The sequence below is a fragment of the Myxine glutinosa genome, chromosome 5 (genome assembly GCF_964187855.1).
Source record: "Myxine glutinosa chromosome 5, kmMyxGlut1.1, whole genome shotgun sequence".
In the NCBI taxonomy this organism is placed as follows: domain Eukaryota; kingdom Metazoa; phylum Chordata; class Myxini; order Myxiniformes; family Myxinidae; genus Myxine; species Myxine glutinosa.
In genome coordinates, this window is record NC_136265.1 from 170378775 (window position 1) to 170396349 (window position 17575).

The 17575-nt window shown below is 44.2% G+C and overlaps 2 protein-coding genes across 2 annotated transcripts in view; both read right to left on the reverse strand.

Moving 5' to 3' along the window:
- The window catches only part of LOC137426749 (CB1 cannabinoid receptor-interacting protein 1), a 295939-nt gene extending 291257 nt beyond the window's left edge, over window positions 1-4682 (reverse strand). Inside the window, exon 1 of the mRNA XM_078779066.1 lies at window positions 4535-4682. Coding sequence (XP_078635192.1) covers window positions 4535-4638 — 104 coding nt within the window. The 5' untranslated portion in view covers window positions 4639-4682. The remainder of the gene's footprint in view (window positions 1-4534) is intronic.
- Window positions 1-17575, reverse strand: part of LOC144892422 (serine/threonine-protein kinase D3-like) — an 86252-nt gene that overhangs the window by 13061 nt on the left and 55616 nt on the right. The window lies entirely within an intron of this gene.

Sequence of the window (17575 nt, forward strand, 5' to 3'; positions counted from 1 at the left end):
AGTTATTTTGCGTGACGGACTGACAGACGGACAGACAGACAGACGGAGGGACGGAGTGCAAACCTATAGTCCCCTCTGGTGTACACTGGTAGGGGACTAATAAAACCATTTTAATTGTAAAGAAACATCTTCCCATATTCTACCTCCGCAGGTGCGAACAACTGCCAAGTTCAACTTTCAATTGAACGATCCTTGGGGTTTCGTAAGTAATGATTAAAAAGAACGCAGTAACTTCTAACATTGTTTCGGCCGTTTGCGGAGACAATGGACCTCCAGCTCAGAGCTCCGCATTCACAGACCTTGTGACGTGACAATAAGGACTACAACTGAAGAAACTTACTACCTCTGTAAAATGTATGCATGCCACAAAATACCATCTCATTAAGCATACGAGAGAGGGAAACAAACAAGTTCTCTACAGGCAGGTGGAATAACTTGGAAAAACAAAAACAAAAAAAAAACACCAGAACAATAAAGGTGGATTGGAGTCAGAGAGCTAGAACAAAAGGAATACCACCTAATTATAAATGAGATGCGTAGATGCCAGACCAATAGAGCAAGTTTAAGGTACAAGCAGACCCAGAAGTTGACAAAAGATATAAAACCGCAAGAGCATAGAAGTTTTATCACTAGCTGGGTGAAGGATGTTGATGAGGTGGGTCCTTGTGTACCTCTTTTGAAATGTGAGACAAGGACAGTGGCTTAAATGTGACTCTGCCATGAAAGTACCATCAAATCACATCAACTCCATTCATGATCAACTGTCTTCTCCAGCCAACGTGAGATTATGGGAAAAGACCAATCTGGGATATTGCCAGCAATGTCACTATGGCAACTGCACACTATTCCATGTCCTCAATGGTTGCAACTACTCACTCCAAAGTGGAAGATATAATTTGCAGCATGACCAAACCCTGGGAGTAATTGCTATCGGTTTAACACCATTCATAGAAGCAGCAAACCAAATGTAGCAAATCATAACACTGCAGACAACATCCATACAATTCCAATTACCACAGCTGACAGGATAGCCACCAAAAAAAAAAAATAAAGCCATAGATGATTAAAAATTAAAGCAATAAACATCCCGCAGAGAGCTAATGACTGGACACTACTAATGGATGAAGAATATAAGCCGATAGTATTTCCTCCAAAAATCACCGAACACAGCAAAACAATCAGATATCACTCTATTAAAAAAAACACGAATGATCGCACCGTGGTCTCAACCTGCGCCAAAATCTGGTAATAGGCTGATTGGGAAACACCTGTTTAAAGCACTCTTGAAAGATGAACGGCGTGATTGGGAATCAAACATTTAATAATAATAATAATAATAATTCATTTATTTTGTATAGCGCTTTTCCAGAAGCCCAAAGGCGCTTTGACAGAGTGGCAAACATAATGCATAACAATACATGAAAACAACAATTGCAAAAAGACAAGAATCAATAGGGAAATATTTAAAGCAAAAGGAGGGAGAAGGAGAAGAGATAGTCAGGGGTTAAATGCTGTGGGTTGAATGTTGAATGCAGTGTTGAACAGGTGGGTCTTTAGTGATGTTTTGAATGTGGTGAGTGAGGAGTCTCTGATGGTGTGAGGTAGTGAGTTCCAGAGGGTGGGAGCAGCGATGGAGAAGGCCCTGTCCCCCCAGGATCTGAATTTGGTCCGGATGGAGGGGGTCAGGAGGTTGGTACCAGCAGAGCGGAGGTTGCGGGTGGGAGTGTGTCTGGAGAGGAGGTCAGCCAGGTAGGATGGGGCCAGGTTATGGAGGGCTTTGTATGTCAAGAGGAGGATTTTGTACTGGATTCTCTGGGGGATGGGGAGCCAGTGAAGCTTGTAAAGGACGGGGGTGATGTGGTCACGGGTCCGGGAATGGGTGAGTAGACGGGCAGCGGAGTTCTGAATGTATTGGAGTTTATTGGTGATTTTTGAGGGTGAACCATAGAGGAGGCTATTGCAGTAGTCCAGACGGGAGGTGATGAAGGCGTGGATGAGGGTTTCTGCAGCCGTGGAGGAGAGGGATGAGCGGAGACGGGCAATGTTTTTCAGGTGAAAGAAGGCTGACTTTGTGATCTGTTTAGTGTATTTGTCGAAGGAAAGGGTTTGGTCAAAGATGACGCCAAGATTCCGGATGTGAGGGGAGGTGGATACTGGGATACCGTCGATGTTGAGGGCAAAGTTATGGGTGGATTTTGTGAGCGTTTTTGGGCCAATGATGATTATTTCAGATTTATCACAGTTAAGCTTGAGGAAGTTGATTTGAAGCCAGGATTTTATTTCAGTGATGCAGTTTGTCAGGATAGAGTGGGTGTCGGTGGAGACGGACTTGGTGGAGATGAAAAGCTGGATGTCATCGGCGAAGCAGTGGAATTGGAGACCATGACGGTGGATTAAGTGACCGAGCGGGGACAGGTAAAGGATGAAGAGGAGGGGGCCAAGAACTGAACCTTGGGGGACACCTTGGGGGAGGGGAGCAGTGGGGGATTTGCAGTTATTGATGGAGATGAACTGGCATCTGTCAGAGAGGTATGATTTAATCCAAGAGAGGGCAGTGCCGGTAACGTTAAAGGTGGATTCAAGTCGGGTGAGGAGGATAGTGTGATCGATGGTGTCAAAGGCAGCGCTGAGGTCGAGGAGGACGAGAATGTTGAGGTTGCCAGCGTCAGAGGAGAGGAGAAGGTCGTTGGTGATTTTGAGGAGAGCAGTTTCAGTACTGTGGTTGGACCGGAATCCAGATTGGAATGTTTCATACAGGTTATTGGCAGAGAGATGATGTTTGAGTTGAGTGGCTACAGCGCGTTCCAAAACTTTTGACAGAAAGGGTAGGTTGGAGATGGGTCTGAAGTTGTTTAGGGTGTCAGGGTTTAGACCAGGTTTTTTTTTTTTTAGAATGGGGGTAACAGCAGCAATTTTGAGGGAAGGTGGGACGATGCCTGTAGACAGGGAGGAGTTTATTGTTGCAATGATAAGTGGAGAGAGAGCAGGGAGGGAGGCTTTGACAAAGCTGGAGGGGATGGGGTCAAGAGTGCAGGTGGCAGTTTTCATTCCTATGAGGAGTTCAGAGAGGTCAGTAGGGGAGATTGGGGAGAACCGAGACAGTGGATGGCAGGACAAGGGGGGGCAGGTGGTTGGAGGGGGAGCGGGTGCGGCGGTGGTCAAGCTGTTGTAGATGTTGTCAATTTTGCGTTGGAAGAAAGAGAGGAAGGAGATGCAGTTGTCTACTGTGAATGACTGGGTGGTGGTGTTCAGGGGGCGGAGGAGTTTGTTTATTGTCGAGAAGAGTGCTTTTGGGTTTCCGGAGCCAGAGTGGATAATTTGAGAGTAGTAGGCAGAGCGGGCGCGGGAGAGGGCATCTTTGTAGTGTTGTAGGTGGTCCTTGTAGGCTTGGGAGTGAACTGTGAGACCCGTTTTATTGCGGAGTCTTTCAAGTTGGCGAGCACGAGTTTTCATCAGGTGGAGTTCAGGGGTAAACCAGGGAGCAGAATGGGTGAAAGAAACTGTTTTGGTTTTTACAGGCGCAAGCTGGTCAAGGCAGGAGGAGAGAGTGTGGTTGTAGTAGTCAGTGAGGTCGGAAGGGGTGTGGAGGTCAATGAAGGGAGAAGTGGACATTTTTTCAGAGAGGGTGGATGAGAATGAGGTAGGTGAAAGAGCGTTTAGCTTACGGAAGTTGATTGTGCGATAATGCCTTGGTGTTGGGGCGGGGATGTTGATGGTCAGAGTGATGGCTAAGTGGTCAGAGAGGGTGAGGTCGGAGCCATAGAGATGGTGCAAATTTAATCCAGTGGAGCAGACAAGATCCAAAATGTGACCACGGATATGGGTAGGAAAGTCGACATGTTGAGTGAGGTTAAAGCAGGTGAGTAAATCAGTGAAGTCAGTGATTATTGTGGAGGCAGTGGAGTCCATGTGGATATTGAAATCACCAAGGAGGAGGATTGAGGGGGAGAGGGAACATAGCTGGGTCAGAAAGTAGGAGAAGTCAGACAGGAATGATGGGTGTGGTTTGGGAGGGCGGTAGACGACAGCCATGACTGACTGCGTGCGACCAGAGAGTTTTAAAGCCAGGTGTTCAAATGATGGAGCAGATGAGATGGAGATGAGGTTGGTCTTGATGTCTTGACGGTGGATAACGGCAATTCCACCACCTCGGCCCTCCGAGCGTGGTTTATTGACGTAGGAATATCCATTGGGTGTGGTGAGGTTAAGTGTGTAGTAGTCCAGAGGTTGTTGCCAGGTTTCGGTGAGACAGAGAAAGTCCAGTTTGTTATCCAGGATGTATTCGTTCAGGATGAGGCATTTGTTGTTGAGGGACCGGGTGTTGAACAGGGTGAGCTTGATGTTGTTTTGAACAGCAGGGATGAATTCAGGTGATTTAGCCAGGGTTCGTAGGCAGGAGGTGCGATCGTGTGCGTTGCTGTGACCAGGTGCGCTGGGACGAAGAGTGAGAGTGCGCTGAGCCGACCAGAGGACGGGGATGGAGTGACCTGATTGCAAATAAACAAACTTACGACCGGAGCCACGGTGAATGTACCTGGGTCGTCGGAGGAGTCCATTTGATTTGATGGCAGAGATGCATGATGGGGTGGAGCGGGTATTGAGCAGAAGAAGCCTTGCGGCGGAGTACCTCAGAGCCATGCCAGGCAGGAGCGAAGGGACGAGTACGAGGCCAAGGTCGAGGAGGCAAAGCGGCAAACGCAGCGGCAAACGACTGCAGCCGCTAATCAAGACCACAGCGGCAAACAGCCACCGCCGCAAACAACGGGAGCGGGCCTGAGGAAACAGTGGAGGAGCCGGGCAGGCGAAGCCAGGAGCAGAGCCGGGACCGAGCAGAGGGCAGACCCAACGGTCAAAAATCCGCCACGACCACCAGAAAAGCAAACTATGTACAATGGCCCAGTCGGAGAAGCGGCGAACAAGTAACGCCAGCGTCCTCTCCAGACCGGACCACCGCTATTAAAAATTAACTCGACACCTCTCATCCACTTCACCCTTCTCACGTTATAACAGAACGAACCGATTCATCTCACGGTCACGGATTGCTCAAGCCCAACATGGGACCGTTCAAAATGTACGTAACGTAACGCAATGCGATTACGGAACATAACGCTAGATTACCTTGTATTCTGACATACTGTGTGCTCTGAAATGATTAAACCTTAAAATTATTCAACATATTCGATTTTTCAGGGTTCTCATCGTGAATAATACTCGACCCAAACAAAGCCAATGGGAATCTGACGCAACAAACCCGGGCTGTATATAATCAGCAGAGGCCGACAGGCCTAATGTGTTAGGCCACCAGAAAACCAAGATGGCAGCCATATCATTTCATCTCGTGCTATGGTGGGTGGAGTCAAGCGACAGAGGTGATAGAGCTGATTGTGCCAATAAATTCCAAATGGAAATATAAATGCCATCATGGATATAGCATCCAAGACTGCACTTAGAGCAAATCACATGGCTATGTTGAAATACCAAAGCATTCCAGCAGATGGAACTATGTATAATACCTTGAGCAAACTGAGGAAAGAGGGTAACATGTTAAGCACATGCACAAGAGACTCGGGGTGATGCCATGGTGGAGAGATGCAGCATATGGAGAGAGATGTCAGGCAAGTCAGACGAGACATGCCAAACCGGTGGAGAAGGGTCTGCAAGGAGAAAAGGTATGGAAGGGCGAGCCTGCTGCAAATCGCCATTGGCGTCTCTGTCCAGTCCGTGGGATTTGCGTGCGTTGTGCCTCCCGAAGTTCACCACAGTGAAGACCACACACACCTAGACCACACAGTTCTGTCAACTTTCCTGTTTGTATGGTGTACGAATAGACCAAGAATAGCCATTTAATCCATTGCTGTCTCGGTTAAGTGCACCGACCAGGTTTCTCTAACATTTAAATTCTCGTTCTCCTGACTGTGGCCCAAACATACCCCATTATTTATTAAGCCTGTCACTTTTAAAGTGTATGTATGTGTATTTTGAGTCATGGAATCATCCTCCAGTGGTAATCAAATTCCTCAGAACGTGTGCACGCAGCCAAATTAATAAATCCCAAGCACACCGCACAGCAGAATCTCCGTGTGTTTGGAACGCCTCTAGTGGTCTCACATCACCCATTTGTGAGACAGATTGCGCGCACACACACACACACACACACACACACACACACACACACACACACACACACACACACACACACACACACACACACACACACACACACACACACGAAAGCATTCCAGTTTTGTTTCAGACAAAAATATCGAAATACCAGATGTGAGGATATGGAGTGGAATCTTCCAGGAGACAGTCTTTCCCCCCTTCTGTTTGGTCTGGTGCTGGACCCACTAAGTAACCTCATCAATGAACAAGGATACGCATAGCATACACCCTAACAACCAATATACGAACATCTAAAGAAATAGGAAATGTGACACATCTACTATACATGGATGATTTAAAGCTCTTCGCACCAAATGACGAAAATTTGACAGAACAAATAAAACTAGAAAAACGGTTTTCTGAGGACATTTAAATGGGATTTGGACGAGACAAGTGCGCTAAGTGCACATTTATACAAGGTACACCAACAAAAACAGACAACATAAAAATTTACCTTGAAACAACAATACAGCAGTTAGAAAACAAAGCATCATACAAATACCTCGTAGTAGAAGAGGGCCACCAAATATGTCACAAACAAATATGCAAAACAATCGCCAAAGAATACATACGTATAACGAAGCTGATTCTGAATACATACCTCTCCCCAAGAAACAAAATCAAAACCATAAACCAGCTTGCAATACCAGTGTTCCAATATAGCTGCGGAATAATAAACTGGCTCCAATCAGAAATCAACAAGTTAGACATCAAAACAAGAAAACTCCTCGTCATCCAGAAAATGTTTTACAAAAACCAATGCATCCCGAGAATGTACCTACTGAAACGAGAGGGAGGGAGCGGCCTTATGAGTCAACCAGGTGCACAGAGTGACGAGTGGAGCACTCCCTGAGTATGGGAAATGCTCAACAAACTAACGGATGCAATTTGTAAACAAACATGACCACAACAAACTTGAAAAAGTATCCCTCTCACCTTAAAATAATTTCCAAAAACAGGTGCAAATAGAAGATGCCACACAGGAAAATGAAACAGCAACAAATACAGCCCCAACAATTGCTAAAAAGACAAAATTAATGTATAAAAATAAATATGAAGAAATATACACCAACAACTGGGAGAATGACAAAAGGGCAGGAAAATACAAAAAGGAATTGGACAGAGTGGGGTTAGACAAAGAAGGCACATTGGAATGGCGAAGAAAAGGTCAGCTCAACTGGGATGGTGAACAAATCATAATAAATGCCCAAGATCAAGGACACTACACCAATGGATTTAAAAAGATGGTGGGACTGAGCCAGACGGACAAGTGTAGATTCGGCAAGAAAGAAACAGAAAATACGTCACCTGCTGTCGGGATGCAAAAAACGATCAGAACAACTTTACACACAACAGCACAACAAAGTATACAAAGTGATTCATTGGCATATCTGCAAAAATTTTAACATCCCAGTAGCAGAAAACTCATGGAAACACAAACCAAGAGCAATCACTGAAAATGAGGACATCATGCTCACGTACAACCTGATGATTCCATCAAGCGTGAACATAGAAAACGAAGCATTGCGTCCGGACATTCAGGAACAAAAAGGAAAATAAAGCATTGATGATTGAGATATCAGTACCCAGAGATTTTGGCCAAAACAACACAGAAATCAAAAAAATGACAAAATACCAGGATCTCAAAAATGAGGTCAAGAGATCTTGGAAGCTGAAGAGCATCGAAATTGTACCAGTGCTTATAATTGGAGCAACAGGAATGATGAAGAAGAACCTCACTGAGATTTTAAAAACTAGGGCATGCCCGTACTATATCTATATCTAAAATTATATCCCCCCCCTCTATTTACATGAAATGGTTTGGTCCAAAGCGAACGGCTTGCGAGTGGTGACAATCCCCCCCCTCTATTTACATGCAATGGTTTGGTCCAAAGCGAACGGCTTCCGGAGTTTGGTAAAGAAATCGCCATCGCGTGCACAAACGCGCAGGAAAGCGAATGAATCGCAAATTCGTTTTTATTAGTTGTAAAACATAGTTTAACGCCAACATAGTTTGCAAACGTGAAATAAATGAATACGCTCTCAAATGTGCCATCCGAGGCAGAGTGTGCCCGCCACGTTCGGCACACGCGATCGTTCGCTGCTCTCTGATTGGTTGAATCGTTTTTTGGACATAGCTCGGTAAGTAATTGTCCGATTAATATGAAACCTTGAAAAGGCACATCCTCGGGTCCCCAGCAATATACCTGGCAAGTTAAAAGTATATCGGACCCGTGGTTGTCGAGAAACAGCGGTCACAGACAAACGTACAGACGTACAGACAGACAGACAGAGATTACTGGAATTATAGATAGATGATCCCCAGGAATACTACCACAAATGAACTACAATTGGAGGCAATCCGGGGTCCGGTGACGATCCTGAAAAGAGCCCTTGAAACAAAACTCTGAAAAAGTTGAACAGCTTGGTCCATGAACTGTGATCCCTTCCCGAAGAGGAGGTGGATACTTTGGGTCCTGGGAGGACTCTATTCCATCTCCTGACACCCGCAAATGGAGATAACAACCAACGAAAACCAGCGAGAAACACACACACACACACACACACACACACACACACACACACACACACACACACACACACACACACACACACACACACACACACACACACACACACACACACACACACACACACACACACACACACTTAATTGTACAGTATCGGTTCTTCCTAAACTTAAATAATTTAAAGGATTGCTGTAAATGATGTTAATTTCACAGCATCCCATATTCAACTTTATTTAAATTGCAAACCTCAAAACATAATTTCTCTACCTAAAGCAAGAACCTTAACCTGTAAGCAACTGACTAGTTTCCCGACTGCACGGATCAACAGCCGGGCACCGTTCTTCCTCGAGGTTTCGCTCCTTTCAGCCCAGGACCTCTCCAAACGGCAGATCCACAACCTCGATCATGGATCCACATCAATTGATGGTACATCAGTAGCTCCACAACCTCAGTTGCGTCCAGGCAGTCAGTCAACCCATCAATGCAACATCACTTATTCCAACTTTACTCACAATAGGATTTAATGTGTTATCATATATTTATAACTTTCCTTACACACTCGATAATATGATAATATCATTAAATCGTGCACATCTTACCTTAAACACACACACACACACACACACACACACACACACACACACACACACACACACACACACACACACACACACACACACACGATGTGCTGGTCTCATTTAAGAACAAACATACAAGTGTGGCATTTACTGATACTGTAAAGTGTACATGCACTTCCACATAGCCTCCACACAGTGGATGAGCATAGCACAGCAGATGGATTGTAGCAGATAGAGGCATTGGAGCAAAGGATTGGCATGGGCACAAGCCAGGGGCAAGACCTTGAGCATCTGAACATTGTGTGCTATGCTCTAACACTTTTGCATGAACCAGCCATCATAAACCCAACGCTCCTCCAACGTCATGAAACTTGAACACAAATTTTCCCTATCATGACATTGCCTTTACGATATGAGTTCCTATCAGAGTTCACATTGTGTGCACACATATAAATTTGCGAATATAATTTTCATAATTACACATCGTAATCTGCAACAGGAATGTCGTGTGACATGTCATCGATATCGTGTAATCACAAAAGAGCATTTAAAAGTCAGTCGGCCTAAATAAAAAAACACCTTTAGAGGCCATTTTTTCCCCGCAAGCGGGGGTTGGCCTTTTTTGGGGACCGTGGTTGTTGTTTTTCGGTCCCCTTTTTGAAGCAATGTTTTACGGCCGGATGCCCTTCCTGCCGCCAACCCTTTTTGTCGCCTTTTACGACAAGCAGGGAATTACCAGTGAACTGGTACTCAAATTAGCCGATCTCGGAAGGATGACAGGCTGAGTCAACCCCCCCTGGCGTTAATTCAGCGATCGACCGGGATTCGAACCCAGGATCCTAAGCTGGCACCCTAGCCGCTAATCGGCCTAAATCGGCCTAAATACAGATAAATAATTGATTTTTGAGCGTAACCGAGTGACCTTACAAACAAACAGTAGCTGTGGCTCCGGCTCTCAGTGTGCATTTACTCGGGCCACCAGTGCGAGCAACATTGTGATCGCCAATTATAAAGCCAGACGATCGATGACAAGAAACGATCAACAATTCAAGGGATTATTATAGTCAACCTGCAACCGCATTAATTTCACCCCCTGGAAGGAGTTTCTCTTGAAGCATGACTCGGTGACATTTCTGAAAATATCTTGAACATCAAGTGGAAGACTCTTCAATGACAACACCCTCCACCCTCTTTGATTCTCTATTATCTCACCTTCTCTCAGCTTACTGCCTGTCGCGTACCCTCCCAGTTTATCCCCGTCCCCTCCCCACCCGTACCATCCCGAGCTTCTCCCCTCTCCCTGCACCTTCCCAGTTTCCTCTCCCTGCTCCACACCCTCTCCCTGCTCCTTTACACATTCCTGCACCCCACTAGCAGCTCTTCTTCCCTGTCCCTAACTGTGTGGACCTCAAACATCTGAGGCCTCCACTCCATACTTACATGTTAAGGTTCCTCGGTTCATGTTGCCACACAAAATACCTCTTTAGCGACCAAATTCCCCACTCACAAACCTAGTTGATACTATTGGCAGCTGTCTTCGGTGTTGGTTATTGATGACGTCATGTTTCCATGTTTCCCAGAAATACGAATATTAAAATTAGCGCAAACAGACGATTGTTCTTCCCTATTTCATCGACGTCTAAGATACTTCATGGAAAACATTTTTTGTGAGAGCGTTTTTTTACCCTAACTGGCAGGAGTACCTCACATTGGCCGGTGCTGTTTTTTTTGTTGTTTTTTTGTTTTTTTTGTATACAAGATCGAGGCTCGTGAAAGAGCTAACATCAATCACACAAAAAGTCAAACCGACACACAAAACACAAAAAACAAGGGGAGCGGCAGACAAGATGGGGAGAGAGGGGGAAGGACACAAACACAACATTTGAGAGCAGGGTCATCGGGAGGACTTGGGGGGAGGTGGGAGAGGTATAAAACATATGAACACTGCAAGGACTCTGGGGTGAATTACCGGGGGTAGAAAAGATCAAGGTTTTGGATGGGGGAAGATAAGAGATGGTGGTGAACACCTGCTTTAAAGACCTGGAGGGAGGAGTGGGATTGAAGGGAGTGGGGGAGTTTGTTCCAGAGGTGGGAGAAAAGGTGAATGAAAGAGTGAAGGTGAGCAGAGAGCCTAGATTTTGGCAGTTTAACCATAAGAGGGTTGCAGGCAGATCTTGTGCGACCTGAAGGAATATTGGGGGGGGACAGAGCACAGAGAGAGCTGGGGGAGCAAGGCCGGAGAGGAGTCGGTAGAAGACAGAAAGACCACCTACCTGCCTGCGGTGAGTGAGTGAAAGACCCTCGGAGTTGACGTTGGCATTTTGAAGAAATCAATTTTTTTTTCTATTTTTTTGTGGGGGGCCTAAAGCACTTCCCTACACCCACTAAGGGAATGGGGTTGGGGATCATATATTACTTTTCACATAGCTACAAGGGCTCAGGCACTATAGAGTGATTTTTTTTTATAGTTCAACGTTTTAAACCAAAAATTAAAAAAAAATTTTACTCCCCGGCACCTAAACCACTCCCCGGCACTCACTGATTAATCCGTTTGGCCATGTCTGAAAAAAATGGTGGCACACAGACACACACAGACAAACATCTCGCTTGTAGTATAGAGAACAGACTATAAACGTTATATTTAAAAAATAAATAAATTCCAAAACAGTTCATAAAAACTTCAATTACATCATGAGTTCTGAGAAACAAAATTGGCTTCATAAAATATAGGGTCTGTGTGGAATAAGTATGAGAATAACCGATTGTCACAACTTTAGTGGTCAACAGAAAAGGCAGTCACATTCGGATGGCAGGCGATCGAAGAATATATACTGTATTGTTATGTTTGCCTGATTCGGACGAGCGTCCTGAACCCAATCCTGACGAACCCATGTAACAGTGGACCACCGGCCTGGTTATGTGGTCAAATGTGCCACCCTCACGATCTCCCAATTTAGTGATGGCCTGTGAAAGACAATGCGTCGTCTGCCAGACAAGCCCAAACAGTTTTTGCTTTGGTTTTCGGCATCCAGAAGAAAATTCTATTGAGCACCTGTCGCTACAACCGATCGTCTATCAAACAAGATGGGCCAAGCAATTGAACCAAAAAGAACCTGGGTTTAGAAGCTGATTGGAAAAACCCACCACGATGGTTTTTTATTTATTTCAAATAACCCACCACAATAGACTCAAATATGTGCTTCTGAAGCTATCCGGACAGGAAGTGAAGCTGTACACATGAGCTCATGGCATATAAATGCTATAATGCATTTATCGGATCGGAAGGACCATACAGTGAAACCTTGACTTTCGAGTTTAATTCGTTCTGTGACCGAGCTCGTAACTCAATTTGCTCGTTTCTCAAATTAAATTTCCCCATTAAAATGAATTGAAATGCTATTAATCCGTTCCAGCCCCCCAAAAACCACACCAATTTTTTTTGAAATATATATATATAAATATCTCGCGCTTTATATTTCACCTGTATGCAGCATACAAGTTGGCAGGATGGCCTGGACTGGAGGTACGCACACTTGACACTAAACTGTCCAGCCTGGGTTTGAATCCCGACCCAGCTATAACCTGTCATGTCGGTGTTTCACAGGCAGGGTGATTCATCAATGTGTGTACCGCTAAACTGGGCGCCCCGTTTGCGTCCCATTAGTTGTTGGATGCTAAGGATCTCACCGTGTCTTCCACAAAGAGAAGGCGAGCTATCGCCGGCACTCTGAACAAGTTGTGGCCTGGCATGCTCTTCTCCTCTGCCGTTATATACGTCCTCCTCGGCATCTTTTTCCAGAAGAGCCCTGTCTCGTCACAGTTGAAGATTTGCTGGGGGATGTATCCTTCGGCTTCTATCAGTTCGGCAAAAGTTATAATAAAATCTTCAGCTGCCTTCACATCCAAGCTTGCTGCCTCACCATGCCTGACGGAGTGCATGCCGGTCCTCTTCTTAAAATTATCAAACCATCCCCGACTGGCTTTGAATGACTCTTCCGATGTCTCGTCCGTTGATGTTCCCGCCGTCTGCTGCACCAAATCCCCGTAAATGTCTCGTGCCTTCTCACAGATGATGCTCTCGGTCACGGTATCTCCTGCGAGCTGCTTCGCCGTCAACCACACAAACAACAACTTCTCCATCTCTTCATGGACAGAGGTCCGGAGCTTTGAAATAATCTTAACGCCCTTGGCTGGCGTTATAGCCTTTATCGACTCCTTCTGCTTCAAAATCGTACATATCGTAGAAGTACTACGATCGTACTGCCTCGCCAAGTCGACAACACGCACACCTCGCTCATGTTTTTCGACGATTACGTGTTTTATATCCAAGCTCGCTCGCTCGTAACTCAGATCTCGGCTCGCATCACAAAGCAAAAAATCGACCGAGCGACGGCTCGTATCTCGGAAAACTCATAAGTTGGTGCACTCGTAAGTCAAGGTTTCACTGTATTTTGGTTCATTATTACATCCGACTGCAAACTCACCTCATGGTTGGTGAGGCAGTAAAGCAGAGGTAATGTTCTCATCTCATGTGGCAAACAGACATTACTGCTCACAGATTTGGCAGTTTTGGGATGCAAACTGTGCTTTACTGCTTTACCAAGCTAGGACGTATATACAGTCACGTGAAAAAGTAAGTACACCCCATGTAAAGTTTTGACTTTTTCAACATATTTCAACATACAGCTATTTGATCTTCATTTCAACAATATTGATAGATAAAGGTGATATAATATAACAAATATCATGAAACATTTACATTTTGTAGTCCATTGTATAATTTAAATAAACATAAATGCAAATTTCGCATGTGGAAAAGGTAAGTACACCTTGGCTCTAATAGGTGGTATTGCCCCCTTTGGCAGAAACAACCTCAAGTAGGCGTTTCTTATGACTGTCTACCAGTCTCTGACATCGACTGGGAGAAATTTTTGCCCACTCCTCCATGCAGAATTCTTTCAGCTGTGCGATGTTTGAGGGGTTTCTTACATGCACAGCTCGTTTCAAATCCCCCCACAACATCTCGATGGGATTTCGATCCGGGCTTTGACTTGGCCATTCAAGAACCCTCCATTTCTTTCTTTTCAGCCATTCCTTGGTGGATTTACTGGTATGTTTAGGGTCATTGTCATGTTGCAAGGTCCACCTTCCGACAGATGGCCTCACATTATCCTCAAGCACCCTCTGGTACAATGAAGAATTCATAGTAGATTATGTGATGGTAAGCTGCCCAGGCCCTGATGCAGCAAAGCTGCCTCAAACCATAATATTTCCATCACCATGCTTTACAGTTGGTATCAGGTTCTTGTGGTCAAATGCTCTCTGATTTTCGCCAAACATGTCTTCTGGTACTGTGGCCAAATAGCTCTACCTTTGACTCATGTGTCCAGAGCACATTGTTCCAGAAGTGCTGGTCTTTGCTAAGGTGTTCATTGGCAAACTTTAGTCTTGCCCTCATGTTCTTTCTGGACAGCAAAGGTTTCCTCCTGGCACACCTCCCATGTAGATCAAATTTGTGCAGCCTCTTTCTAATGGTAGACTCATGCACTTTGACATCAACATTGGCAAGAGCTACCTGTAGGTCCCATGATGACATTCTGGGGTTCTTAGAGACTTCTGTCGGCATCTTGTGGTCTGCTCTCGGGCTGAACTTGCTGGGGCGGCCTGGCCTGAACAAGTTGGCAGTTGTTTTGAATCTTCTCCACTTGCAGATGATCTTCCGGACAGTCGAATGATTGATTTCAAATTGTTTGGAGATCTTTTTAAATCCCTTCCCAGACTCGTAGGCATCTATAACCTCCTTTCTGAAGGCCTCAGAGAGCTCTTTTGATCTAGGCATGGTGACGCCGCACACTTCAACAACAAAGAGCAAACCAAACTAAATGTCTGAGGTTTAAATAAGACAGGTTCCTCCAAGATCCTCTCTAACGATGTTCTAATCATTTGCACCTGAGCCGGTGCACCTGATTCTAATTTTAGGTATTTGAAGTCATGATAAATGTCGGGGTGTACTTACTTTTTCCACATGCGAAATTTGCATTTTTGTTTATTTAAATTGTACAATGGACTACAAAATGTAAATGTTTCATGATATTTGTTATATTATACCACCTTTATCTATCAATATTGTTGAAATGAAGATCAAATAGCTGTATGTTGAAATATGTTGAAAAAGTCAAAACTTTACATGGGGTGTACTTACTTTTTCACGTGACTGTATATATATATGCACTAGGAGTGGGGCAGGATGACATATGGCTGCAGGATTTGCAATCAAGGTCATTGAACACGAGCTCAACAGCATGTGGTATTGATGTTTCCAGACTATATGCTGCATACATGGAATTACTCAACATTGAGGGCCAGACTGAGATCACTTCCAGGGAAACAATTTATAAATACACAGAAATGACTTCGTCATTGACTGAAAAGGCCTATGATTTGCAGCTGTATGGTTGAAATATCTCCTTAAAAAAATTATCTGATTGTTGCTTGGCTGAATATTATCAACATGCCTTTGTATGCTAGACATTTTGAAAGCAAATTCATTTCAAACTTGAACAGTCACACTACTTCAAATATGACAGTACTCCATCACCCCGAGTGAATGTGATGCAAACTCTTTCGAATTGCTTACATAATACTTCTCAGGATTGGAGAATATCACAGCAGTTCTTCATCCATAAACACAACTATATTTCAATCTTTTCATTCTCAGAAATTGGTATTTGTTTACACAGGTTGTTATTGAATGCCGAATCAAGCTCTGAACAGATGTCTCAAAATGGTTGGCAGTTCAGAAAGGATAAGAAAACAAGTGGTTCTGCCGATGTACAAAAGTTATGAAAAAGTTCTCATTATGACCTTGTGGTCATCATCCCATCAAAGCAACGGGCTTGTAACCACCCAGTGTTTGCCAAATGGTTCTTCCACAAATTATTTCTACGTTATTACCGCGGCTACCGAAGGTGGGCGGAGGTTATGTTTTCACCCCTGTCTGTCTGAGTCTGTCTGTGAACAGTGTATTTCAAAAGGTTGTAGACGAATTCGGACGAAATTTGGTGGAGAGGATGGTTATTTGACAAGGATGAAACTACTAGATTTTAGTGAAGATCCAGATCCGGATAGGAGACTTTCTTAATTTTTAAGTGATTCTTCACCATTGAGAGATGGGTCAAAAAACAACATATAGCACGATATCTCCAAAAAGTTGTGGACGGATTCGGACAAAACTTGGTGGATGAGCTGGGTAGATGACAAGAACAAGCCGATTACATCTTGGAGTTCCGGATACAGATCCGGCCTATCAGTGGGATACAAAACAAATTGCTCAGCCTCGCAGAGCTATGCGTTCGACTGAGTGTTGTTATAGTTTTAATATGTAAACATGAATTAATGATGGGGGTCATTAGAAACAGACAGACAAACAAAACGTAAGCAGAATGGGAGAAATTATTCCCCATATAATTAGCTTGTTCAGACCTTAACTACATTTAACACTTCATTGGCTCCAAGTATCAATTATAAAGAACGAACAAACAAGCAGGCAGATGTCAGGAGAAAATGTCTAAATTCAACAATCAAACTGTACAAGGAAAGGCTCACGGTCCGATGCTACCAGCTTTATATTTTGATCTCAGGGGTCCAAAAAACAACTTCACACAACACAAAGCCAGAAGAACCTGTGGAGTTGTGTAGGCCCAACCTGCAGGAAATAACCAAAACTAGATATCTGTGATGACAAAGCGATCATAAAGTGTGAGTAGCACCAGCACCCACGATCCAATGATGGCCATATTTTTTTCTGACCACCATATGACCTTGACCTTCAACATTTAGGGATAGAATGTAAATTAAGAAAATATGTCCCCATCTACAATCTATCCAAAAAACACATCATGAAATTTGGAGGAAAATTCTTCAACTCATGTTCAAAAAGGTGTTTGTTGTTAATTAGGTCACAATCCCAAAAAAGTAAGTCAGGGACACAAATCAAATATCAGGTGCACAGCAGAACTGCAGGTACACCATTATGATACAACAATATCTTGGAAGGCCCAACGGTCTTGGAGATTTCGCATTGGCAAAATTGATCGACAATTTAAAAAAAAAACTGTTATTCTTTTCAGACCACCATTGAGCCTTGACCTCCTGGAGGAAGGGTATGATGTAGATCGTGTAAATGCGCCTTGCTCTAGGTGATCAAGAGAGGGCAATTTTGTTCTGATCAGAAAAACATTAGTCCAGTTATGGTGAAAATGTTAAAATGTCTATAATTGGGTCATGACCTTAAAATTAGGTCAA